Source organism: Oncorhynchus mykiss, chromosome 23, assembly GCF_057628025.1.
Source record: "Oncorhynchus mykiss isolate SJ-2025 chromosome 23, ASM5762802v1, whole genome shotgun sequence".
In the NCBI taxonomy this organism is placed as follows: domain Eukaryota; kingdom Metazoa; phylum Chordata; class Actinopteri; order Salmoniformes; family Salmonidae; genus Oncorhynchus; species Oncorhynchus mykiss.
Window position 1 is genome coordinate 25065799 of NC_143044.1, and position 22830 is coordinate 25088628.

General features: G+C 42.0%; 1 protein-coding gene across 13 annotated transcripts in view; it reads right to left on the bottom strand.

Moving 5' to 3' along the window:
• Positions 1-2926: 2926 nt before the first annotated feature.
• Positions 2927-22830, bottom strand: part of dlg5a (discs large MAGUK scaffold protein 5a) — a 62156-nt gene continuing 42252 nt past the window's right edge. For 5 of the 13 annotated variants that reach the window (XM_021580816.3, XM_090217162.1, XM_036960306.2 and 2 more), the window contains exons 21-35: positions 22609-22698; positions 21763-21931; positions 18015-18092; positions 17152-17314; positions 16694-16827; positions 16223-16387; positions 15905-16091; positions 14273-14421; positions 10304-10474; positions 10030-10223; positions 9745-9888; positions 8773-8900; positions 8273-8382; positions 5582-5691; positions 2927-5380 (exon numbers count right to left, since the gene is read on the bottom strand). In XM_021580816.3, the coding sequence (XP_021436491.2) occupies positions 5277-5380; positions 5582-5691; positions 8273-8382; positions 8773-8900; positions 9745-9888; positions 10030-10223; positions 10304-10474; positions 14273-14421; positions 15905-16091; positions 16223-16387; positions 16694-16827; positions 17152-17314; positions 18015-18092; positions 21763-21931; positions 22609-22698 (2096 nt within the window). In that variant the 3' untranslated portion in view covers positions 2927-5276. Of the gene's footprint in view, positions 5381-5581; positions 5692-8272; positions 8412-8772; positions 8901-9744; positions 9889-10029; positions 10224-10303; positions 10475-14272; positions 14422-15904; positions 16092-16222; positions 16388-16693; positions 16828-17151; positions 17315-18014; positions 18093-21762; positions 21932-22608; positions 22699-22830 lie in introns of all 13 variants that reach the window. The other 8 variants (XM_090217164.1, XM_090217165.1, XM_021580820.3 and 5 more) reach the window with 5 other exon arrangements.

The window sequence follows — 22830 nt, forward strand, 5'->3', positions numbered from 1 at the left end:
GAGACCTAGTTTGGCCCAACAGGAGAGGAAGCAACCAGTTGTATGCAAATCAACCAAGCTTTGGTCAGTTTGGTATTTTATTAGGATCCCCATTAGCTGTTGCAGAAGCTACTCTTCCTGGGGTCCACACAAAACATAATACAGAACATCAATAGACAAGAACAGCTCAAGGTCAGAACTACATGCATTTTAAAAGAAAGGCACATGTAGCCTACATATCAATCTATACACACAAACTATCTAGGTCAAGTAAGGGAGAGGCGTTGTGCCGCGAGGTGTTGCTTTATCCGTTTTTTGAAACCAGGTTTGCTGTTTATTTGAGCAATATGAGATGGAAGGAAGTTCCATGCAATAAGGGTCTATATAATACTGTACGTTTTCTTGAATTTGTTCTGGATTCGGGGACTGTGAAAAGATCCCTGGTGGCATGTCTGGTGGGATAAGTGTGTGTGTCAGAGCTGTGTGTAAGTTGACTATGCAAACAGTTTGGGATTTTCAACACATTGTTTTTTATAAAAAGAAGAAGTGTGCAGTCAGTCTCTCCTCAACTCTTAGCCAAGAGAGACTGGAATGTATAGTTTTATATCAACCCTCTGAATACAATTAAGAGCTAAATGTGCCGCTCTGTTCTGGACCAGCCTCAGCTTAACTAGGTCTTTCCTTGCAGCACTGAACCACACGACTGGACAATAATCAAGATTAGACCAAACTAGAGCCTATATAACTTGCTTTTTGGAGTGTGGTGTCAAAAAAAGGTTCCAAGTAGCCAAAGGCCCATGTAAGCCATTCATGGGTAATCTACTAGATAATATGGAACCATCCACATATAATGGATTCCAGTGTCATTCTTTAAACAATTTTTATTGAGATCTAATGTAGCTAGTGGGTAATATCATATACAAATACATACAAATCTGTAGGCAATAATATTTAACAGGATCCAATGCAGTGTCCATAACATATGATAAATGGTATACTAATTATCAGACTAAAGGCGCTGTATGACTAGAGGGCCCAGAGTTTTTCATAGCCCAGTCACTTGTTTAGGGAAAACTCCTGTCCCTAAATAGTAAATTGTCCGTAGTGTTCAGTGTGTTTATTAGTGGACAGGCCATAGGATCCTGGACTGATCATGTACCAGGAAAGCATGTGTGTGTCACGGCTGGCCAGCTGTCGTGGCAAGGTGCCAGCTGAGGAGTCAGTTCCTGTAGGGCCCAGAGAGATGAGGAAGGGTAAAGCCACCCAGCTTAGCCCTGGGACATATTTTGGGCATTTTGCACATTTTGCAACAGAAAACAATAACAATCTTTTGTTATTGGACAAGTTCAGCTGGTCCTTCCCTGTCTGTGTGTCATCTTCCGTTTAGTGCCTAATGAATATGACCCAGTGTGGACCAGTGAAGAGATGAAGGGTTCACCATCAGCCAGGTGATAATCCTACAGGCCATTTCGAAAGGGTGGGACTGGAAGTCATCAGTTACGTCCCTAAATGGCATGCTATTTCCTATAAAGTGCACTACTTTTGGAGAGAGCCTTATGGGCCCTGGTCAAAAGTAGTGCACTATAAAGGGAATCAGGTGCCATTTTGGATGCAACCATCATGATGGAAGACCTCAATCATGGGGTGCTGAAAACTTAACCGGATAGAAAGATGAAAATACAAATATACATTACCTCTCACCATGGCAACGTGGTTGGAGGGAATGTTAAGCTGAGAAAGGTTGCGGCTTGGGCCAGGGCTGACAACAAAGATCACTGGCCGTAAGACGTGAGTTTTCTCAAGTTAAGATGAGCTGTCAGCAGCTGTCTTGAAACAGACACCACAGAAGGCAGGCATAAGCAGCCTAACCTTTTCTAAAACAGGCAAGACAGGAGGAGACTTGGAGGACAAGGTGGTACAGAATACACATCAGGAACTTTGTCATTCTTCCTCCTTAAAGTCATGTCTCAACCCTGTAGTTGTAAAACGTTGCCCTACCTCCTTTACCTCACCCATACATTTTTATGATATGTTACATCCTTGTCAGTGAGCATTTCTCCTTGAAGATAATCCATCCACCTGACAAGTGTGGTATATCAAGAAGCTGATTAAGTCAGTCTGTAATAAATCCCTTTTGTGAAAAAAGTCTCCCAGTCCCTGAAAAACATCCCCACAGCATGATGCTACCACCATCATGCTTCACCGTAGGGATGGTGCCAGGTTTCCTCCAGACGTGACACTTGGCATTCAGGCCAAAGAGTTCAATCTTGGTTTCATCAGACCTTTTGGCCTGCATGGTGACATCATCAGGCAGTAAATCAGACCAATAAGAATGACTTTCAAAACAGCTAATTTTCAGTTTTCTGAACTCCTGAAAAATTCTAGCTTGAGCAATTGCTCTTAGCTAAGAAGCCATTTTGGTTTATTTTTTAATTGAAAACAATCACAGTATGGTACTTCACTGTTACCCAGAAAATATTTTATATTGAGATAAAAACAGCTGCATTGGACCTTTAAACGGTCTAAATTCTAATTTTCCTAGCACTGAATGAAACAAGGTTGCTAACTAACTCATTCAAGGACAGGGAGAGAGTGAAAGAGACGAATAACTGGGGACTCAGACTTGCCGAGATAATCAGCGATCAAGTCAGGGAGATCTCCCCTGGTGGGTGTATCCTTCAAACAGTATGCATGATGGCAGTTTGGTTGTTAGCCAATATCAAAGCTTGCTTGCAAGAGCTGGGGTCTCCTAATTGACTGTTGTGCAGTCACATTGCTGAAATCTTTATACATTTGTGAAATGTTGAACATTGGTTTCTAGCTCTAGTTGCCAAACGTTAAGTCGCTGTGTCTGTCTTCTTCTATTGAAAATGACTGGTTGCTGATAGTCTCACCATTGTCGCCAAGTGTGAGTCCCCACTAAAGAGTCTGACACAGAAGCCATGTCGTCGTGATAAAGAAAGACTTTTATTCTCATGTTAATGTCTCAACATTTGATACAAATCATTATTTTTAATAAAGAAAACCGCAATCAGAATAGTACCTGGCAACTAGTCGTTCCTCCTAAAAATAAAACCATGTTACGTGGCATCCCTCTTCTAATTTTAAACCATCTAAAATCTACTCAGAAAATGGGTTACATTACAATTTTACTTACTATGCCTAATCATATAGCCCAATAGTCAAACTTCATGTCCGATTTTCATTTGATAAACTGTGCAAGAAATCCCTTTTTCATCGAGAATGCAACTGAGGAGCAATCTGTCAGTTTTCTAATCAAGGTTAAAGAATAAAAAGGCCATCAATGAAATGTAAGGAACTGACGTGATACATTTAAAATGTGAATTAGTTACAGTAAAAATGATAATATAGTACCTATTTATAAAGTCTACTGGGAAACAGCTATTTGTTTTAAGGTCCACAGAATAACAAGTGCAAAACAGAAGTAAAAAGATAAAACTGACGTACTGGATTTTGGCACAACATTAGGATACAGGAGAATGGGGTTCAAGGATGACAGAAGAATGAGGGACAATAGCAATATTTTTGTGCCTCTTGGATAAAAAAAATAAAGAAATTAAATAATGAAAAAACCTAACATTTCAACGGATTTAAGGAAGAGAAACAAAGTATTTTCTTTAAGAAAGATTTTCCCCTGCACATTTGCTCCATGGTGTCTTTCTGGTTTGTGAGTACATTTAAAAAGTGACTGACAACAAACCACAAAACAAGACAAAAATAAAACCGTTAAAAAAACATGCTAATACCTGCTAAGACATGACTTAACTGTTTGAACTTCCCTAGGCCTGAGACCTAGTCAAAATACATCTAATATAAGATCTCAGATGCATCTGCATACTGTACATACAGGTACTCAAGTGCCTGTGAGTTTGTATGTATACTCCTACACACATATATTTGTTATATTCTATAGCGTCTTTAAATATGTGACCAAGAGATAGCATGTGATAGAGACACAGTGGTCTGTCTAGCCCTGGAGTGCATTCTGAGGTGGTCGCCCTCACAACCTTACCATTGTCATATGCTCTGTACTGCCCCGCCCCAAAACAAGCCCGAGCATTGCAGATCTATAGCGTTTACACTCTATAGTGTTTATTTGTAGATCTTTAGTGTTAACACTTAACATTGTAAGTGGATCTATAGTGATAACACTATGGTGTTTGCAGATTTAGTGTTAACACTATGGTGTTTACAGATCTGAAGGTACCAGATAAGTGTAAACAACATGGTGATGGCTCCACCTAGCCTTCCAATGGGCAGTGGGGAGGTTTACCTCCATATTGCTTCTACTTATCCTGTTCCATTAGATCTGAATGGGTAAGGGCTGGGGGTCTGTTTTTGGACCAAGTCTACGACAGAAGGCACTTCTGATAGGCCTGTAAACTGTCCACTCACATACAGTGACCATAGAAACATAACGAGTAGAACAGACACCATTCGCTACTGCCATGTCTGATTTTCATGGCTTTTTCTTTCTTATAGAAACACAATTGAATTGATTGATACACTGTTGCACACATGGTGCACATAGAAGTTTGGTCTGAAGCCAGAATTGATTGACAGATCCAAAAATCGACTTTCGGATTACATTTTCTTTTTTTATAGATAAGAAATGTCGCTTGGAGAGCTTTATATCTGTTCTGCAGGTTTAGTTTCTATGGCGTCAACTTCAAAATCCATGTTTCAATCCAACCAACAAAGTCATTAGTTTATCAATAACATAACTATCACTCGTACACACAAACTCTCATACACACACGCAGACATTATTCTTCCACATTATTAGTTGTCAGTCATTGAACGTGGTGTGTAAAACAGGTTGATGTCATTTGGTACACAGGTTTGTTTGGGGCCGATTCTGGGTCAGGGTTCTTTACTTCATCTGGGGGGGGGGGGGGGGGTGTAATGCACATTCAAGCAGAACATTGAACACCAATACTCAATACTCAAGACTCGTTTTAAAAAAAACTGTAAACAGATGCATACAACGCAACATTACAAAAACACAACCATAAAACCCTTAAGGAAGACCGAATTAACTTTAACATCAACTGTCAGTGCTACCAACCTGCTCCAGAATACACAGAAAAATAAGAGGCTCCGGTTAAGGTACGAATCAACATCATAATAAAACTATATAACAAAAATATCACTAGTTTACATGTGTAATAGCTCACTGTAGTGTACCTATTGGTATAGTGTGGAAGGTTTTTTAGTGTTTGTTGTGAGTGGAGATGAGGCGCAGTGACGCAGCGTGCAGTGGTGGCCTCCACCCCCTAGGAGCAGCCAAGGGGAGTCCACAGGACCTTACTCTGTTCCTGATCAACTATTGTCATGATCTGAGTGCAAATGTAGGGAAGAGTGCCGCCCTGGACAATACCTGTAAAGATACAGCAGACAAACGGTTAATAAGGTAGGAAGATGCCACACATTAAAAGAAAAGCTGCATACTTAAGCAGTCTTCATCAGGGAAGACGCCACACAGCCACACATGCAGACACTCATCTACCCACATACACACACGGGCATAACCAAAGGCAAACACACAGACAGACAACACAGTACAGTGCAATATGCCAACCTGTAAAGAATTTGCTATACTCCTGCTCAATCTTCTGTGCGACCTCAAACTGCTCCTTGGAATGTTTTTGAGAGACCTTGTCCCGCAGATACACTGGATCCTTCTGTTCCCTGAGGAGAGGAAACCAGCACAAAGTATTAGGACACAGGCTCGCTACTAACACACAGACAAAACTCTTCTCTCAAAAGTTGGCAGAGTACAAGAGGAAAGGAAGCCTGTTTAGAGTATTAAAACACAACCTCTGGGCATGACATTTGTGGTAATTAGCCCTTTAAATTATTTACTAAAGTGTTACGATGATTAATTTAGCTCACAGTATCATTTCCAATCATTTAAGTAAGACCAATGCCACTTTTTTATTTAGATAAATGATCAATGGAATCTTCAAATGTTTGACATACTAATAGGGTGTGATTAGCTTATAATGTTCTTTAATATAGACCCTTCCCCTGATAATAGTTTGCCACTGGAGAATGCTCAAGGTCCTTATATACAGTTGAAGTCGTAAGTCTTTAAAACTCGATTTTCAAACACTGCACAAATTTCTTGTTAAACTATAGTTTTAGCAAGTCGGTTAGGACATCTACTTTGTGCATGACAAGTCATTTTTCCAACAATTGTTTACAGACAGATTATTTCACTTATAATTCATTGTATCACAATTCCAATGGGTCAGAAGTCTACATACACTAAGTTGACTGTGCCTTTAAGCAGCTTGGGAAAATTCCAGAAAATGATTTCATGGATTTAGAAGTTTTTATAGGCTAATTGACATCCTTTTAGTCAATTGGAGGTGTACCTGTGGATGTATTTCAAGGCCTACCTTCAAACTCAGTGCTTCTTTGCTTGACATCATGGGGAAATAAAAATAAATCAGCCAAGACCTCAGAAACATTTTTTTTAGACCTCCACAAGTCTGGTTCATCCTTGGGAGCAATTTCCAAATGCCTGAAGGTACCACGTACATCTGTACAAACAATAGTACGCAAGTATAAACACCATGGAACCACACAGCCGTCATACCGCTCAGGAAGGAGACGCGTTCTGTCTCCTAGAAATGAACGTACTTTGGTGCGAAATGTGCAAGTCAATCCCAGAACAATAGCAAAGGACCTTGTGAAGATGCTGGAGAAAACAGGTACAAAAGTATCTACATCCACAGTAAAACGAGTCCTATATCGACATAACCTGAAAGGCCACTCAGCAAGGAAGAAGCCACTGCTCCAAAACCTCCACAAAAAAGCAAGACTACGGTTTGCAACTGCACATGGGGACAAAGCTCGTACTTTTTGGAGAAATGTCCTCAGGTCTGATGAAACAAAAATAGAACTGTTTGGCCATAATGACCATGGTTATGTTTGGAGGAAAAACTTGCAAGCCGAAGAACACCATCCCAACCGTGAAGCACGGGGTTGGCTGCATCATGTTGTAGGGGTGCTTTGCTGCAGGAGGGACTGGTGCACTTGACAAAAGAGATGGCATCATGAGGAGGAAAAGTATGTGGATGTATTGAAGCAACATCTCAAGACATCAGTCAGGAAGCTAAAGCTTGGTCGCAAATGGGTCTTCCAAATGGACAATGACCCCAAGCATACTTCCAAAGTTGTGGCAAAATGGCTTAAGGACAACAAAGTCAAGATATTGGGGCGGCCATCACAAAGCCCTGACCTCATCCTATAGAAAAGTTGTGGGCAGAACGGAAAAGGCATGTGTGAGCAAGGAGGCCTACAAACCTGACTCATTTACACCAGCTCTGTCAGGAGGAATGGGCCAAAATTCACCCAACTTATTGTGGGAAGCTTTTGGAAGGCTACCTGTAACATTTGACCCAAGTTAAACATTTTAAAGGCAATACTACCAAACACTAATTGAGTATGTAAACTTCTGACCCACTGGGAATGTGATGAAAGAAATAAAAGCTGAAATAAATCACTACTATTATTCTGACATTTCACATTCTTAAAACAAAGTGGGGATCCTAACTGACCTAAGACAGGGACTTTCTACTAGGATCAAATGTCAGGAATTGTGAAAAACTGAGTTTAAATGTATCTGGCTAACTTCCGACTTCAACTGTATCTTTGTAATGATAAAACTTAGGGCCACATACTATACAGTATATGTACAAATAATAATAATAATAAAAAAAGTACCCCTATTTTCATAGCCTTTGTATTTATTGATCTATACAATATTTTTATATATATTTTCTAAATAATAGACTGATCTCTCTAAGTCCCCAAAACATGGCACTACAACTCAACTCACTACTGGGACAAGCCTATTAGTGCTGAGTGATTAATGGTACCATGGTATAGAGGATATCTATCCAATCTCTTCATTACTGACCGGTCAAGAAGTAGAGTAAGTTATCAAAGAACATTGAGATACAGCCAGGAGATTTCTGTGTGTGTGTGTGTGTGGGGGGGGGGGGGGGTAGTCGAGAAGAAAAGGAGCCTGGGGATTATAACGCTATTATACTGTAGCACTATTTAAAACTAAACACCCTTACATCCCATTCATTTCTCCAATGAGTTACTGACCCATGGGAACATCCCACACACAAAAGATTTCTGTGAACTCAACCACCAAGTAGAAATGGAGAAAACACACTAAAGATCACATTTAAAAGATCTAGAATGTTTTAACACTAAAGGTCTTTGAAGATGATGGGTTTGGCTGGCTTCTTACTTTATCTGCTTGGAGTTTTTGTAGCGGATGAAGATGACGATTGGGTAAATGTGGACGCTGTGCAGCCTCTCAATGGCATGGGGTGCGATGTCTAGCAGACAGTGACAGTCCTGGGAGAGGAGGACATCTTAGATCAGTTCTGTTTAAGGTACAACAAGCAACATGATCATACTACATTCAGAATGGATCACACGAAAGAGACTTCACTTCCGGTACCACAGAACGTTAATTGTGATAATCCAAAAACCCAAGGAATTCTTTTGAGGTGGCATAAAATCTGCTATTAATTGACCACATCTTTAAAATGCTACATTTATAAATTGACCCACCTTTCACAAATTCTGAAATATCAAAGGGGAACACTTGTATCTGACAAAAGAGAAGAGGATGTAACGAAGAAGGAATGTTTATCTAGGATCAGGTCCCCCAGTTCATATAATCTTATTCACTATTATCTTAAAAAAGGTCAAACTTATCCTAGACCAGCCCTGACGCTGTACCTTCTCTGTTATCTCCTTGATGGAGGCCACGGTGGTCACGTCAAAATGGCCGCTCCTGCGTTTGTAGTCGATGAAGAGGCAGTCTTTGACGCCGCGCTCTATAGCCTGCTGGGACGCCTTCATCACCTCTGAGGAAACCACACACACACACACGTCAGAACCACAGAACACCAGGGTCATATTCATTAGGCACCAAACAGCAGAAAACAGACTGAAACAGGGAGGGACTACCTCAACTTCTCCAATAAGAAATTCTCATTTCCATTGCAAAAATGTCTATATACACACACACACACACACACACACACACACTACTCCATAATGACAAAGTGAAAACATATTTATAGAAATGTTTGCACATTTATTGAAAATGGAATACAGAGAGCCTCCCTAACGGTGTAGTGGTCTCAGGCACTGCAGCGCAAAGCTTGAGGTGTCACTATAAACCCGGGTTAGATCCCAGGCTGTCACAACCGGCCGTGACCGGGAGTATCATAGGGCGGCGCACAATTGGCCCAGTCGAAGCGCCCATCCACTACAAGACCATGGTACAAAAAAGATTTTCGTAAACTAAACACTTGCACTTGAATTGACTTTGCTGATAGCTACTTTGAGGAAAAATGTACTTACTATGACTAAGAAATGTGTTTTGCCCACCCAGCTATCTTATGATGAATACACTAACTAAGTTCCTCTGGATAAGAGCATCTGCTAAATGATTAAATTTTCTTATTTTCTAATTATTTTAAGACAAAAGGTGGCTTTTGGAGTCCAAGCAAGACAATGTCTGTCAGAAACGGCAGCCTATCCCCAGGGCCCGGTCAAAAGTAGTGCACTATATAGGGAATAGGGTGCCATTTGGAACATAATCTCTAGGACTTGAGCTCAGTCAGCAAGTTGGGGTAGGCCTATTTTGTAGATACTTGTGTACGCTGTTGTAATGTATTATTAGAACTGTTGTACTTTACTCACCCAGGACACATCTGCAAAACTTCCCGGGGGACTCTTTGACCAGCATGTCCTTGACGGGGTCTGAGAGAGGACCGAGGATCAGAACCGGCCTGGGAGACACACACTCTACCTTCTGGACCCGCTGGTACGCCATGCTCACACAGTCTGAGAGGGAGTGAGACACCCATATACATGGTCAAACACACACAAATGCCCAATACCAAAATCAAATAAGTTGCACCTAGCCTGTAGGTAGTTACACTCCAGCCCAATTCTCTATCCATGTAAAGGTGTGTGTCCCCTCACCCTCTAGGAATGGTATAGAGTCTGTGCTAATGGCGTCCAGAGCCACCAGTTCCTTGCCATCTTTGGAGCCACTGCGTTTGTGTTTGTGCTTCCTCCTGAAGAAGGATCGCCTGGCGGCGGCAGAGAGGCTCTTACTGTCCTTGTCGTCTTTCAGCTCTGTCATACTGTGTCTACGGTACAACTCCTGGTCCATCCTACACAGACACACAATATAATTACACAAGAGCCATGACGCGTGTGTGTGTATGCGTCTGCATGTCTGAGTGTGTCTCACATGTATTTGCTGGGTATCTGTCCTCTCTGGATCTGCTGTGCATTCTCATCCAGCTGCCAGGCCATCCAGGTGCCAAAGCTGCCCTTTGGTAGAGTATCATCCACATACAGGATGTCATCCTTCTTAAAACTAAGGTCCAGCTCTGCCTCCACTGTCCGCTCATAAAGTGCTCTGGAGAGATGGAGGTAAGGAGGGTAGGAAGAAAGAATGCAGGAGGGAGAGAAAGGAAGAGAGGGTTAGTGTGTGTGTGCGCGCATGCGTGTTCAGTGTGTCCGTGTGTGCAACCCTGCACCCAGTATGGTTGGAGCCCCATAACTCTTTCGAAGTATATCTGTGGGGCTGTGTGCAGAGTTAGTGCCAATGACATCACGACCCAGCCTGTATGACTAGTGACTGCGGCTGCCATGCAGAAACTCCGACTAAGTCCCAAATGGCACCATATTCCTTATATAGTGCACTACCTTTGACCAGAGCCCAATGAGGTCTGGTTTATAAAAAAAAAAGAAAATGGGTACTGTATAGGGAATAAGGTGCCATTTGGGACACAACCTCTCAGCTTTCTACAGACTTCTAACAACAAACAGCTGCACTTACCAACAGACTTCCCCCTCCTCTTCATTCACAGCCTTTATTTACTGTATGGTCTGTCTCAGTCTGCCTTGAGCCTACATAGATGCAAAGTGACAGACATGCGCTCACGCAGACACTTTCTACAAGGGCATTTAGCCTGGGCGCAATGAAGAGAGTCTCCTCAGTCTGTCCGCAGGTAAACCAACCCTGCTGAATGTATGATAGATAGTATCTCTAGGGAGAGAGATGGTGGATGGGATGGTCCTCCTGGATGTGGGACCTAATTGCTTTAGATGAAGAGAAAGTGCATCTTTCCCTTATCAATCTACACACAATACACCATAATGACAAAGCAAAAACAGATTAACAATTCCGCAAATGTATTGAAAATTAAAATCTGAATTAACTCATTTACAAGTATTCAGACCCTTTACTCAGTACTTTGTTGAAGCACCTTAAGCAGCAATTACAACCTCGAGTTTTCTTGGGTATGACGTGACAAGCTTGGCACGCCTGTATATGGGGAGTTTCTCCTGCATTGTCTTGCCTGTGCTTAGGGTCATTGTCCTATTGGAAGGTGAACCTTCGCCCCAGTCTGAGGTCCTGAGCGCTCTGGAGCAGGACCTCAATTGTTAAGTAAAGATAACTTAATAGAAAATCATCCAGTAAAATCCTACTTGAGTAAACGTAATTGCTAAAAAATACTGAAGTATCCAAGTAAAAGTACAAATAAAAATACTGATAGTAAGCAAACCAGATGGCACAATTTAGACATAATTTACAAACAAAGCATGTGTTTAGTGAGTCCGCCAGATCAGAGGCAGTAGGGATGACCAGGGATGTTCTCTTGATAAGCTTGTGAATTGAATCATTTTCTGTCCTTCAAAGCATTCAAAATGTAACGAGTACTTTTGGGTGTCATGGAAAATGTATGGAGTAAAAATACAATTTTCTTTAGGCATGTAGTGAAGTAAAAATAGTCAAAAATATACATAGTAAGTACAGATACCCCAAAAAACTACTTAAGTAGTACTTTATAGTATTTTTACTTAAGTACTTTACACCACTGGTTGTCATCAAGGATCTTTCTGTACTTTGCTACATTCATCTTTCCCTCGATCCTGACTAGTCTCCCAGTCCCTGTCGCTGAAAAACATGATAGCATGATGCTGCTGCCACAACTATGCTTCACCGTAGGGATAGTGCAAGGTTTCCTCTAGATGTGACGCTTGTCATTCAGGCCAAAAAGTTCAACCTTAGTATCATCAGACCAGATAATCTGGTTTCTCATGGTCTGAGAGTCCTTTTGGCAAACTCCAAGTGGGCTGTCATATGCCTTTTACTGAGGAGTGGCTTCCGTCTGGCCACTCTACTATAAAGTCCTGATTGGTGAAGTGCTACAGAGATGGTTGTCCTTCTGGAACATTCTCCCATCTCCACAGAGAACAGAGGGTTCTTGGTTAACTTCCCGATTGCTCCATTTGGCCAGGTGACCCAGCTCTAGGAAGAGTCTTGGTGGTTCCAAACTTCTTCCACTTAAGAATGATGGAGGCCACTGTGTTCTTGGGGACCTTCAATGCTTCAGAAATGTTATGGTACCTTTCCCCAGATCTGTGCCTCGACACAATGTGTGTGTCTTTCCAAATCATGTCCAAATCATGTCCAATCAATTGATTTACTAAAAGGTGGACTCCAATCAAGTCGTAGAAACATTTCAAGAATGATCAATAGAAACAGGATGCACCTGAGCTCAATTTCAAGTATCATAGCAAAAGGTCTAAATACTTACATAAAAAAGGTAGTTTTTGTATTTATTACATTTTTTTTTTAGATAATGTTTTTCGCTTTGTCATTATGGGGTATTATTTCAATTGAATCCATTTAAAATTCAGGCTGTAAAGAATGCACTGTATGTGCTCTGAAAGTATTCACACCCCTCAACTTTGTCCACATTTTGTTGTGTTACAGCCTGAATTTCAAATGGTTAAATTGAGATTGTGGAACTTCTTAACATTTCTAACAAATTCATAAAAAAATGTAAAGCTGAAATGTCTTGAGTCAATAAGCATTCAACCCCTTTTATGGCAAGCCTAAATTCAGGAGTAAAAATGTGCTCAACAATTCACAAGTTGCACGTGTGCAATGATAGTGTATACCATGATTTTTAAATGACTACCCCATCTCTGTATCCCACATATACAATTATCGGTAAGGTCCTCAGTCAAGCAGTGAATTTCAAGCACATTTCAAAGCACCTATTGGTAGATGTGTAAAAATAATAAATAAAAAAAGCTGAGAGAATATTCCTTTCAGCGTGGTTAACTTATTAATTACACTTTGGATGGTGTATCAATACATTCAGTCACCACAAAAATACAGGCATCATTCCTAACTCAGTTGCCGGAGAGGAAGGAAACCGCTCAGGGAGTACCCCATGAGCTCAGTGTTAATTTTAAAACAAGTTAGAGCTTAATGGCAGTGATAGGAGATAACTGAGGATGGATCAACAACATTGTAGTTATGCCAAAATACTAACAAATGGACAGTGTGAAAAGGAAGCCTGTAAAAGACAATATTCCAAAACATGCATCCTGTTTGCAATCAGGCACTAAATATATTGCTTAAAAAATTGCTTAGAAATGAACTCTGTCATGAATACAAAGCGTTATGTTTGGGGCAAATTCAACACATCAGAGTACCACCCTCATCATATTTCAAGCATGGTGGTGGCTGCATCATGTTGTGGGTATGCTTGTCATCGGCAAGGACTAGGGAGTTTTTTTGGATAAAAAGAAACTGAACAGATCTAAGCACAGGCTAAATCCTTAAGGAAAACTTGGTTCAGCCACTGGGAGACAAATTCACCTTTCAGCATGACAATAACCTAAAACAAAAGGCCAAATATGCACTGGATTTGCTTACCAAGACTACATTGACTGATAATCACTGCCAAAGGTGAGGGGGTTGAATATTCATCTAATCAAGATACGGTGTTAAATTGTTCATCACAAAAAAAAATGGAAAAATATACTATTTTTTGTAGTTTGGTGACAACGCATTTCAATTAAATCCAAAATGTGGAAAAAGGGGTGTGAATGTTTTTTTTATTTTTTTTATATACCTTTATGCCTCTAGGCAAATCAGTTTAGAACAAATTCTTATTTTCAATGACAGCCTAGGAACAGTGGGTTAACTGCTTTGTTCAGGGGCAGAATGACAGATCGGGGATTCGATCTTGCAACCTTTCGGTTACTAGTCCAACGCTCTAACCACTAGGCTACCTGCCGCCCCACAGAATACTTTCTGAAGGCATAGAAGTGGAGGTGCATGAGGTACAGTAGATTGCATTGAGGGTATCATGAAAAACAGGCACTTTGGGGACAGGATATGTGTGTGTACCTGATATAGAAGCCGTCCCCCGGTGTGTCTTTGACAATGTTGAAGTCCTCCTGTCGTTGTTGGACTTTGAGTGTGACCGTCTCGGCTGGCTTCAGCATCTCTACATACACCTCCTCCACTGTCTTGTTCTTCATGTTTACTGACCCATACTGAGAGAGAGAATTTGAATTTACAATGGCCTTTACTGGGTCAACACCATACATTACACAAACAAATGAAAACAAACATTCAAATTTCCGTAACAAATTATAACGAAAAGAGGGAGATCAAGAGTGTGAGCGTGCACAAGAGAGAGACAGAGAGAAGAGGAAAGGAGGAGGGAAATCCCTTGGCTGTATGAAGTGTCCGTCTATTGATTCATTCTGGGGGGGAGGAGGATGATGACAGAAGATGAGGAGAATTGCCAGGGGGATGAAAGGTGAAAGCTCTACTGCGTGTTCTGTCCTGATGAAAAAGCTCTAGGTCTGTTTGGAGAACAGAGCTTATAGGGACAGGGAGGGAGCATGCCAGGAATGGGATAGTATGAGTTAGATCGACCACAGTATGTCATGATAGAGAAAGAGGGGGGCAATCGATGAAGGAACAAAGACAGGCAGGAGGAATGGTAATGAGCTATGGAAGAGATACTGCAGGGTGCAAACTGTTCACTTAGAAAAAAGTTATTATACAATCTCTGTGTGTGTGTGTGTGTGTGTGTGTGTGTGTGTGTGTGTGTGTGTGTGTGTTAAGGATGTGCAGGATTATTCAAAATATCTGAACATTTAAACTGATTTTAACACAAAAGGCTTTATCTAAATTAAATGAAAATATCCATGTGACATTGTTACATACAAGGATATACCATGACATTTCAAATCTTTCATTTTAATGAAACAAACTTTTCAATGTTGTTTTTATGACGTGCACCATTCGCCCCATAAATGAAGACCGGCAACCTTCACGTGAGTAGCTTGTTGTTAATGTTGGCCAATCAAAGAGGCTCAATGCTTTGCAAGTTGAGTGAGCGTTCACTAATGCAATGCAAGATGGAATAAAATAACAGAATTAAAAGTTAGGGTAATGAAGAGTAGGCTATAAAGAGAAACCGGTAGGCTGTTTTATTTGAATTGGGTTGGGGATAAAGTGTAGCATATGGCCTTAATTAGCCTAGCTAGCTATAGTTGGAGAAAAACTATTTTCTTGCCACTTTGATACTAAAGTTACTTTTTCGTAGCAGGTTAGGAGACTGAGGTTATGGTTAGGAAAAGGATTTGGGTTAGTGAAAATGCTAAAAAGTATGTAGCTAGCTAGCTTCTATAGGCTACTCCAGTCAAGACAGGCACTGTTATAAAATAACATAGTGAATGCTTCAAGTGACTGCTTTAGCTAGTCTTGGCTGTAGCAAAATGTCCTTTGTGTCTCACTCTCTCCCTCTGTCTGCTCGCAACACACACTGCCCCATATAAACTCCGCAGGCCGCTGAAGCAATAGAGCCAGCCTCTCCCCCGCGCAGCAGTGCTCAGGTACGTATTTTTTTAATATCCGGATATCCAACAAAAATAAATACTATTCCAATAGCGCCATTTTTTCAAAACACCATCCCTAGTGTCTCAAATCAAATCTGCACACATGCTGGTTTATGTAAAAACCTACCTCCAGTATGAGGTCCCCAGGCTGCAGACCCTCTGTTCCCCTAGCAGGGCTGTCCTCTTCCAGACTCTCTACATAGACCCCGCGGAGGTTCCCTCCACATAGCCCCAGCCCCAGTTCTGCCCCCTGGGCTCTGCGCACCGTCACCACCCGTGGTTCACACACCTTACGACTACCCTCTGACAACATCCTGGATGGGGAGGGAAGAAGACTTTACTCATCCTTACGAAACAGAAATGTGTCTGCTGCTGTATCCAACCCTTTCAGTACAAACACACATTAGGTTAGAGAGGCTGGAGCAGTCAGAGGTGTGTTTGTTACCTGATGAAACTATGAGGACTAGTTGTAGGGGTGGTCTGTTTGGAGGAGGGGGTGAGTGTTCCTTCGTCTTGTTCACTCAGAGTGTCTATAGTAGAGTGGTTGTCAGGGGTGGTGGCTCCACTGCCATGGGGAGTTGACTGGCTGCTCACCGGCTCCAGACGAGAACTACACACGCAAAGAGAGAGAAACAAAAACCTTAATACCTCAGTCAAATGAATGGGAGAGATTGGTGCCATCTATTTAAATTGGATAGAGGTGCCAAATGATGCCTGTATATTTCTCCAGATGATTACTTTGGGATTTACATAATACATGGCATGGTCGGAGGTCAACTTTACACCACTTTTGAACTATGAATAACATTTGGTCTTTGATTACCTTTCATTTAAAAAACTAACCTCTGGGAAGATTATTATTATTTTTTTTTATGTGGATTTTGAATGGTTTTCCAGCTGTGTGTGTGTGTATGACCTGGAGCGTGAGTGGTTTCCCAGCTGGTACATGTGGGGGTTGTACTGAGCCATGATGGTGATGGTGTCACACTGCTGACCAATTATCAGCCTGGCTTGCTGCTCTGTGGCATTACGCAAGTTAATACCATTATACTGGAGGAGGGGAGATGAAACGGAGGAGAGAAAGGTAAGATGTTATTGAAATAAACCTCACTGAAAATAAATAGCACTTCTCAATTGTCATTCTCAGGCATGAACGGCAGACTAGGTCACTCTGGATAAGAACAACTGCTAAATGACAAAAATCCTAAATGTAATGTTATATTCCATGAGGGGGAACTGGAGTATGTGTAGTCTAGATGTTGACTGCAGCCAGAGCAGTCGCTTGCACATCGTCACATTTATAATTTCCTCCTGAGCTGAAACGGATATGACCCTTAACCCTGGCAGGAAGGAGCAATGAAACAGGAAAGTTACCTCAAGGAGTTGGTCGCCGTACTCCAGCCCGGCCTGATGGGCGATGCTGCCTCCGGTTACCTTGGAGACGAAAATACCGCCGTTCTCGCCGCTGACGATAGAGATGCCCAGAGGCTCCGCCCCTTTGTGAACGATCACATTACGAGGTTCCTCCAGGTACGGCCTGACGGGACGGAGGGATGAGAAACTTCAGGGCTGCATCTCATCTCCCCTATGAGGGTATTACCAAAAGTTGTGCACTACATAGGGATTAGGGTGCTATGAAACTCTCATATTGATTTTCACAAGACAGAGACATATTACATATCACATGAAAAACCAACAGATAGAAATAACAGAGAGACTGTGTGCTACAAGGAGAAGACAAGTAAAAGATCCAGAGGTTGTGAGGTGGACAGAGTTATCTTCACATTCAGCCTGGTGACTAGCATTGGGCCCAAACACACTCAGAATGCCATCCCATCTGCAAAAGGGCACGGACATTCAGTATCATGCAGCCTCAGTGAGGACTTCACACATGAAACTGGCCACATCATAGTGTTAGAATAGTTTAGATGTTTTCTGGATCTTTTCCATGAAACGCAGGCTAACGTAAACCTGGCGTGCACTGACCTGTTCAACAGAGAAGTGGGATTCTAGACCTAGCTGCTGTTCAGGGGTGAGAAATACCCCACAGCACATGCTCTACACATTCCAAGTCTCTATGGGCTCTGCCTGGAAACAACTCCTGGCTCCTAATCACAAGACTGGGGGGGCAAGGAGTTGTTTCTGAAGTGGGCCTGTGTCTACATCTTAATTTCAGTATTTCTATCCAACACTCAAGCAAGGTAACAGTAAGACCATCAGTCAGTCAGTCAACAAACCTGAGGCTCCTGAGAGAGGAGAACCTCGGCCTAGCAGCCAGAGGGATCCTCAGAAAAGACCTGTTACGGTGCAGAGACCTGGAGACATTTACACACACGGCAGATGGAAGAGAAGAAACGAGAGAGGAGATGGACGAGAGAAAAAACAGACACGAAGTGGACAGGAAGGACAGGCAGTAAAAGAAAACAGACGGAAATGCAGAGGCCAAACAGGTCTGGTGTGAGAAGAAGAAACAACTAAATATTACAAAAGGAAAATAGCCTGGTTCCTTCTGCATGTGTTTAGCAAACCCTTCTAACACACAAACATGCATACGTACACATCACACACACTTTTACACCCATGTGCTACTGCTACTACTCTTTTCTTTATTTAATTCTTAACATTATCTATCATGATGACTAGTCACTTTATCCTGCCTTCATGTACAGTGCCTTGCGAAAGTATTCGGCCCCCTTGAACTTTGCGACCTTTTGCCACATTTCAGGCTTCAAACATAAAGATATAAAACTGTATTTTTTTGTGAAGAATCAACAACAAGTGGGACACAATCATGAAGTGGAACGACATTTATTGGATATTTCAAACTTTTTTAACAAATCAAAAACTGAAAAATTGGGCGTGCAAAATTATTCAGCCCCCTTAAGTTAATACTTTGTAGCGCCACCTTTTGCTGCGATTACAGCTGTAAGTCGCTTGGGGTATGTCTATCAGTTTTGCACATCGAGAGACTGACATTTTTTCCCATTCCTCCTTGCAAAACAGCTCGAGCTCAGTGAGGTTGGATGGAGAGCATTTGTGAACAGCAGTTTTCAGTTCTTTCCACAGATTCTCGATTGGATTCAGGTCTGGACTTTGACATTGACTTATTTTTGAACCATTCCATTGTAGATTTTGCTTTATGTTTTGGATCATTGTCTTGTTGGAAGACAAATCTCCGTCCCAGTCTCAGGTCTTTTGCAGACTCCATCAGGTTTTCTTCCAGAATGGTCCTGTATTTGGCTCCATCCATCTTCCCATCAATTTTAACCATCTTCCCTGTCCCTGCTGAAGAAAAGCAGGCCCAAACCATGAAGCTGCCACCACCATGTTTGACAGTGGGGATGGTGTGTTCAGCTGTGTTGCTTTTACGCCAAACATAACGTTTTGCATTGTTGCCAAAAAGTTCCATTTTGGTTTCATCTGACCAGAGCACCTTCTTCCACATGTTTGGTGTCTCCCCCAAGTGGCTTGTGGCAAAATTTAAACGACACTTTTTATGGATATCTTTAAGAAATGGCTTTCTTCTTGCCACTCTTCCATAAAGGCCAGATTTGTGCAATATATGACTGATTGTTGTCCTATGGACAGAGTCTCCCACCTCAGCTGTAGATCTCTGCAGTTCATCCAGAGTGATCATGGGCCTCTTGGCTGCATCTCTGATCAGTCTTCTCCTTGTATGAGCTGAAAGTTTAGAGGGACGGCCAGGTCTTGGTAGATTTGCAGTGGTCTGATATTCCTTCCATTTCAATATTATCGCTTGCACAGTGCTCCTTGGGATGTTTAAAGCTTGGGAAATCTTTTTGTATCCAAATCCGGCTTTAAACTTCTTCACAACAGTATCTCGGACCTGCCTGGTGTGTTCCTTGTTCTTCATGATGCTCTCTGCGCTTTTAACGGACCTCTGAGACTATCACAGTGCAGGTGCATTTATACGGAGACTTGATTACACACAGGTGGATTGTATTTATCATCATTAGTCATTTAGGTCAACATTGGATCATTCAGAGATCCTCACTGAACTTCTGGAGAGAGTTTGCTGCACTGAAAGTAAAGGGGCTGAATAATTTTGCACGCCCAATTTTTCAGTTTTTGATTTGTAAAAAAAGTTTGAAATATCCAATAAATGTCGTTCCACTTCATGATTGTGTCCCCCATACAGTTTTATATCTTTATGTTTGAAGCCTGAAATGTGGCAAAAGGTCGCAAAGTTCAAGGGGGCCGAATACTTTCGCAAGGCACTGTACATATCTATTTCAAATATCTGGTACCTCTGCACATTGATCTGGTACTGGTACTCCCTGAATATAGCTTCACATTGATCTGGTACTGGTGCTCCCTCTATATAGCTCCACATTGATCTGGTACTGGTGCTCCCTCTATATAGCTCCACATTGATCTGGTACTGGTGCTCTCTCTATATAGCTCCACATTGATCTGGTACTGGTGCTCCCTGTATATAGCTCCACATTGATCTGGTATTGGTACTCCCTGTATATAGCTCCACATTGATCTGGTATTGGTGCTCCCTGTATATAGCTCCACGCTGATCTGGTACTGGTGCTCCCTGTATAAAGCTCCACGCTGATCTGGTACTGGTGCTCCCTGTATATAGCGCCACATTGATCTGGTACTGGTACTCCCTGTATATAGCGCCACATTGATCTGGTACTGGTGCTCCCTGTATATAGCTCCACGCTGATCTGGTACTGGTGCTCCCTGTATATAGCGCCACATTGATCTGGTACTCCCTGTATATAGCTCCACGCTGATCTGGTACTGGTGCTCCCTGTATATAGCGCCACATTGATCTGGTACTGGTGCTCCCTGTATATAGCTCCACGCTGATCTGGTACTGGTGCTCCCTGTATATAGCTCCACGCTGATCTGGTACTGGTGCTCCCTGTATATAGCGCCACATTGATCTGGTACTGGTACTCCCTGTATATAGCTCCACATTGAGCTGGTACTGGTACTCCCTGTATATAGCTCCACATTGATCTGGTACTGGTACTCCCTGTATATAGCTCCACATTGATCTGGTACTGGTACTCCCTGTATATAGCTCCACATTGATCTGGTACTGGTGCTTCCTGTATATAGCTCCACGCTGATCTGGTACTGGTGCTCCCTGTATATAGCTCCACATTGATCTGGTACTGGTACTCCCTGTATATAGCTCCACATTGATCTGGTACTGGTACTCCCTGTATATAGCTCCACATTGATCTGGTACTGGTACTCCCTGTATATAGCTCCACATTGATCTGGTACTGGTACTCCCTGTACATAGCTCCACATTGATCTGGTACTGGTACTCCCTGTATATAGCTCCATTCTTGTGTATTTTATTTTACTATTTTTACTATTTTATTTTTAAACTTTGCATAGTTTGGAAGGGCTCGTAAGCATGCATTTGATGGTAACGTCTACACCAGTTGTATTCGGCGCATGTGACAAATTTGATCATTCCACTGTCATGGTCAGAGGAGTTGGCTAAAGCACAAACAGATCTGGGACCAGGCTACAAGGAGAAACGACAGCAACACTCAACTGACCTTAATGCTGCATATACCAAGAGCATTATAGCTGATATATAATCTACGCATCACACACTTCCTACCTGTACTCCTTTAGACCAGTGTTATTTAATATATTCTAGTACTAGTCCACCTGAGTTAGCTTTAATTTAACCTTTATTTAACGAGGCAAGTCCGTTAAGAACAAATTCTTATTTACAATGACGGTCTACCCCGGGCCAAACCCAGAAGACGCTGGGCCAATTCTGTGTCGCCCTATGGGACTCCCAATCACGGCCAGTTGTGATACAGCCAGCTAACAAAGAGCTTGGTGATTATTTGACCAATTGAATGAGGATTGCTAGTAGTGGAAAATAGTAAATAAATAAAACTGCTGGGGATACTCCATTCCACACCATGTTTTAGACTGTCCAGCCCTATCTCACATTTGTCATCTTTCCCATCCTACCGGTCTTTCCTCCGCTCTCCAATTGGCACAGGGCTGACGGAGATTCTGGGCAGGGTGGATATGGAGCTCTGTGATTGGCTGCTGGCGAAGGAGGAAGTCTCCAGGTTCAGAGGTGATTGGGGGGGAGTGATGAGGCTGGGACTGCTGCACTCTGAATGTGACAGGGACCCTGTCGAGGGGTGGCGGGGAGAGAGGATAAGAGACTTTAAATGAGATATTAAGATGAGATCGTACTTTATTAATTCCCAAGGGAAAATTTGTTTGTCATTCTTACAACCATAGTAAAAACAATTCAAGTACTCACAACAGTTAAAACATGGTAGTAGAGCGAAAGCGAGAGTGAGAAAGGGAAATAATTGGTCCATAGTTAGTGTCATTTCTCAGACAGGTAACCAGGTTGTAAATATCCTGACACAAGCATATTAACACCCAGCTTTAATGGCCCAGGACACAAAATCTATATGGTTAAAGTGTTTCCCTGTGTTTAGTGTTTTTTCAACAGTAGATTAGTGTTTCCCTGTGTCCAACTTTTTCAGCAGTAGATTACAGAACAGCACCTTTAAATGACCTGCTAACAGGGGTATCACATCTCAGAGAAAAAAACAAGTGTAGTCAGCTGTTTGATTTGGAATAATATTCTTTAGTTGAGTGGAAAATGAGCATTCTAAAGTCCCCTTGGGACCAGAGTCAGGTAATATTGGTCGAGAGGTACAGTATTCAGGGAATAGGCATCTTAATACGTGTTCATTCATCCATCCACTCATTTGTTAATTCATTAATTTGTCTATCCACCCACTAAACTAAATTTGTTTGTTCAATTATGCATCCATCCATCCATGCACGTACCTCTGTCAGAGCCCAGCATAGATCGAGGGTAGCGGGGAGTGGAGGGGATCTTAATCCTCTCTGTCCGGTACTGGACGTTACTGGAAGAATCTGATGCAATAGAGGAAAAGTCCATCAGTGTGTGTGTGTGTGTGTGTGCGCACGCGTATATAATACAATTATTGTGTGTGTGGCATGGGTATAATAAGTATTTTTTGTGTGTGCGCAAGCATGTATAATACG